At 56.0% G+C, this 1,701-nt stretch overlaps 1 protein-coding gene across 1 annotated transcript in view; it reads left to right on the top strand.

The window, feature by feature from the left end:
• LOC122545822 (OTU domain-containing protein 5-A-like) overlaps positions 1-1,396 on the top strand; it is a gene marked incomplete at both ends in the record, with an annotated part of 3,903 nt that extends 2,507 nt beyond the window's left edge. The window contains 2 exons of the mRNA XM_043684726.1: positions 913-1,120; positions 1,248-1,396. Coding sequence (XP_043540661.1) covers positions 913-1,120; positions 1,248-1,396 — 357 coding nt within the window. The remainder of the gene's footprint in view (positions 1-912; positions 1,121-1,247) is intronic.
• Between the last annotated feature and the right edge of the window lie 305 nt (positions 1,397-1,701).

The raw sequence follows: 1,701 nt of genomic DNA, 5'->3' as shown, positions 1-1,701 counted from the left end.
CTGTGTAAACGTACAGAGTCAGTGTTTATTCCGCAGGGTAAGGGTCACTCGCTGTGTAAACGTACAGAGTCAGTGTTTATTCCGCAGGGTAAGGGTCACTCGCTGTGTAAACGTACAGAGTCAGTGTTTATTCCGCAGGGTAAGGGTCACTCGCTGTGTAAACGTACAGAGTCAGTGTTTATTCCGCAGGGTAAGGGTCACTCGCTGTGTAAACGTACAGAGTCAGTGTTTATTCCGCAGGGTAAGGGTCACTCGCTGTGTAAACGTACAGAGTCAGTGTTTATTCCGCAGGGTAAGGGTCACTCGCTGTGTAAACGTACAGAGTCAGTGTTTATTCCGCAGGGTAAGGGTCACTCGCTGTGTAAACGTACAGAGTCAGTGTTTATTCCGCAGGGTAAGGGTCACTCGCTGTGTAAACGTACAGAGTCAGTGTTTATTCCGCAGGGTAAGGGTCACTCGCTGTGTAAACGTACAGAGTCAGTGTTTATTCCGCAGGGTAAGGGTCACTCGCTGTGTAAACGTACAGAGTCAGTGTTTATTCCGCAGGGTAAGGGTCACTCGCTGTGTAACTGTACAGAGTCAGTGTTTATTCAGCAGGGTAAGGGTCACTCACTGTGTAACCGTACAGAGTCAGTGTTTATACAGCAGGGTAAGGGTCACTGTCTAACCGTATAGAGTCAGTGTTTATTCAGCAGGGTAAGGGTCACTCACTGTGTAACCGTACAGAGTCAGGGTTTATTCAGCAGGGTAAGGGTCACTCACTGTGTCACCGTACAGAGTCAGTGTTTATTCAGCAGGGTAGCGGTCACTCGCTGTGGAACACTCTGCCACACTGGGTGTGAGTGTGAGAGTTGCTAGCTCTCTCTCGCTTGCGCTCCCTAATCGCTGACTCCTCTTGTCTTCTCCTCACAGCCCCGGAAAGCCTCAGCCACCTGTAGTTCCGCCACGGCAGCGGCCAGCAGTGGCCTGGAGGACTGGACTGGTCGCTCCCCCCTCCAGCGGAGCCTGGCGTCGTCGCCGGAACATTCCGATCTGCACACGGACCTGGTCGGCAAGCCCCCGTCCCCTGGCAGCGCCTTGGCGCTGGGTCTGGTCAAGCCGCCTTCGCCGTGCGCCCCAGGTGAGTCTCCGGTCCTCCGTCCCTCCCACCACAAGGCCGCTCCCTCGTAGCCATCTCTCTAACCCGTGTCCTCTCTCTCTCTCTCTCTCTCTCTCCTCCCCCATGCCCCCTGTGCCCACTGTGCCAGGTACCAGCGCTCAGATGTCAGTGATGGGTGACAGGACTCTCTCGTCTGCCATCTCCTTCTGCCCCGCCCTTGACTGCCGGGCTATAATGCAGCAGATGTCCCCAACAGCCTTTGGTGAGTCTCGGGCGCCTGCCCGCAAGAGAGACTGGGTGGGAGGGGGGCGGGGGGGGAGAGAGAGAGAGCGTGACTCCATTTTGCCCTTCTCATGCTGAGGGGGGAGGAGAGAATCCAGTAGGGGGCCCAATGCCCAGGGGGCGGCGTGTCACGAGGGTCTGGGAGGAATGTGATGCCCCACCCAGTCGAATTGCCCACCAGATTTGGCTGCCCTGATTCTGAAGTAAGGGGCGGGGGGAGAAGAGGGTGGTTTGTGGGGAAGGCGGTTGGTTCTGACCGGGACTCGAGCACTGCTTTTGATCTCACCTCTGTCTCAATCTCTTTCCCTCCAATGCCTTCT

The sequence above is a fragment of the Chiloscyllium plagiosum genome, unplaced genomic scaffold (genome assembly GCF_004010195.1).
Source record: "Chiloscyllium plagiosum isolate BGI_BamShark_2017 unplaced genomic scaffold, ASM401019v2 scaf_87450, whole genome shotgun sequence".
Taxonomy (NCBI): domain Eukaryota; kingdom Metazoa; phylum Chordata; class Chondrichthyes; order Orectolobiformes; family Hemiscylliidae; genus Chiloscyllium; species Chiloscyllium plagiosum.
The sequence above is the reverse complement of the archived record's forward strand: the minus strand, read 5'-3'. Positions and strand labels throughout refer to the sequence as shown.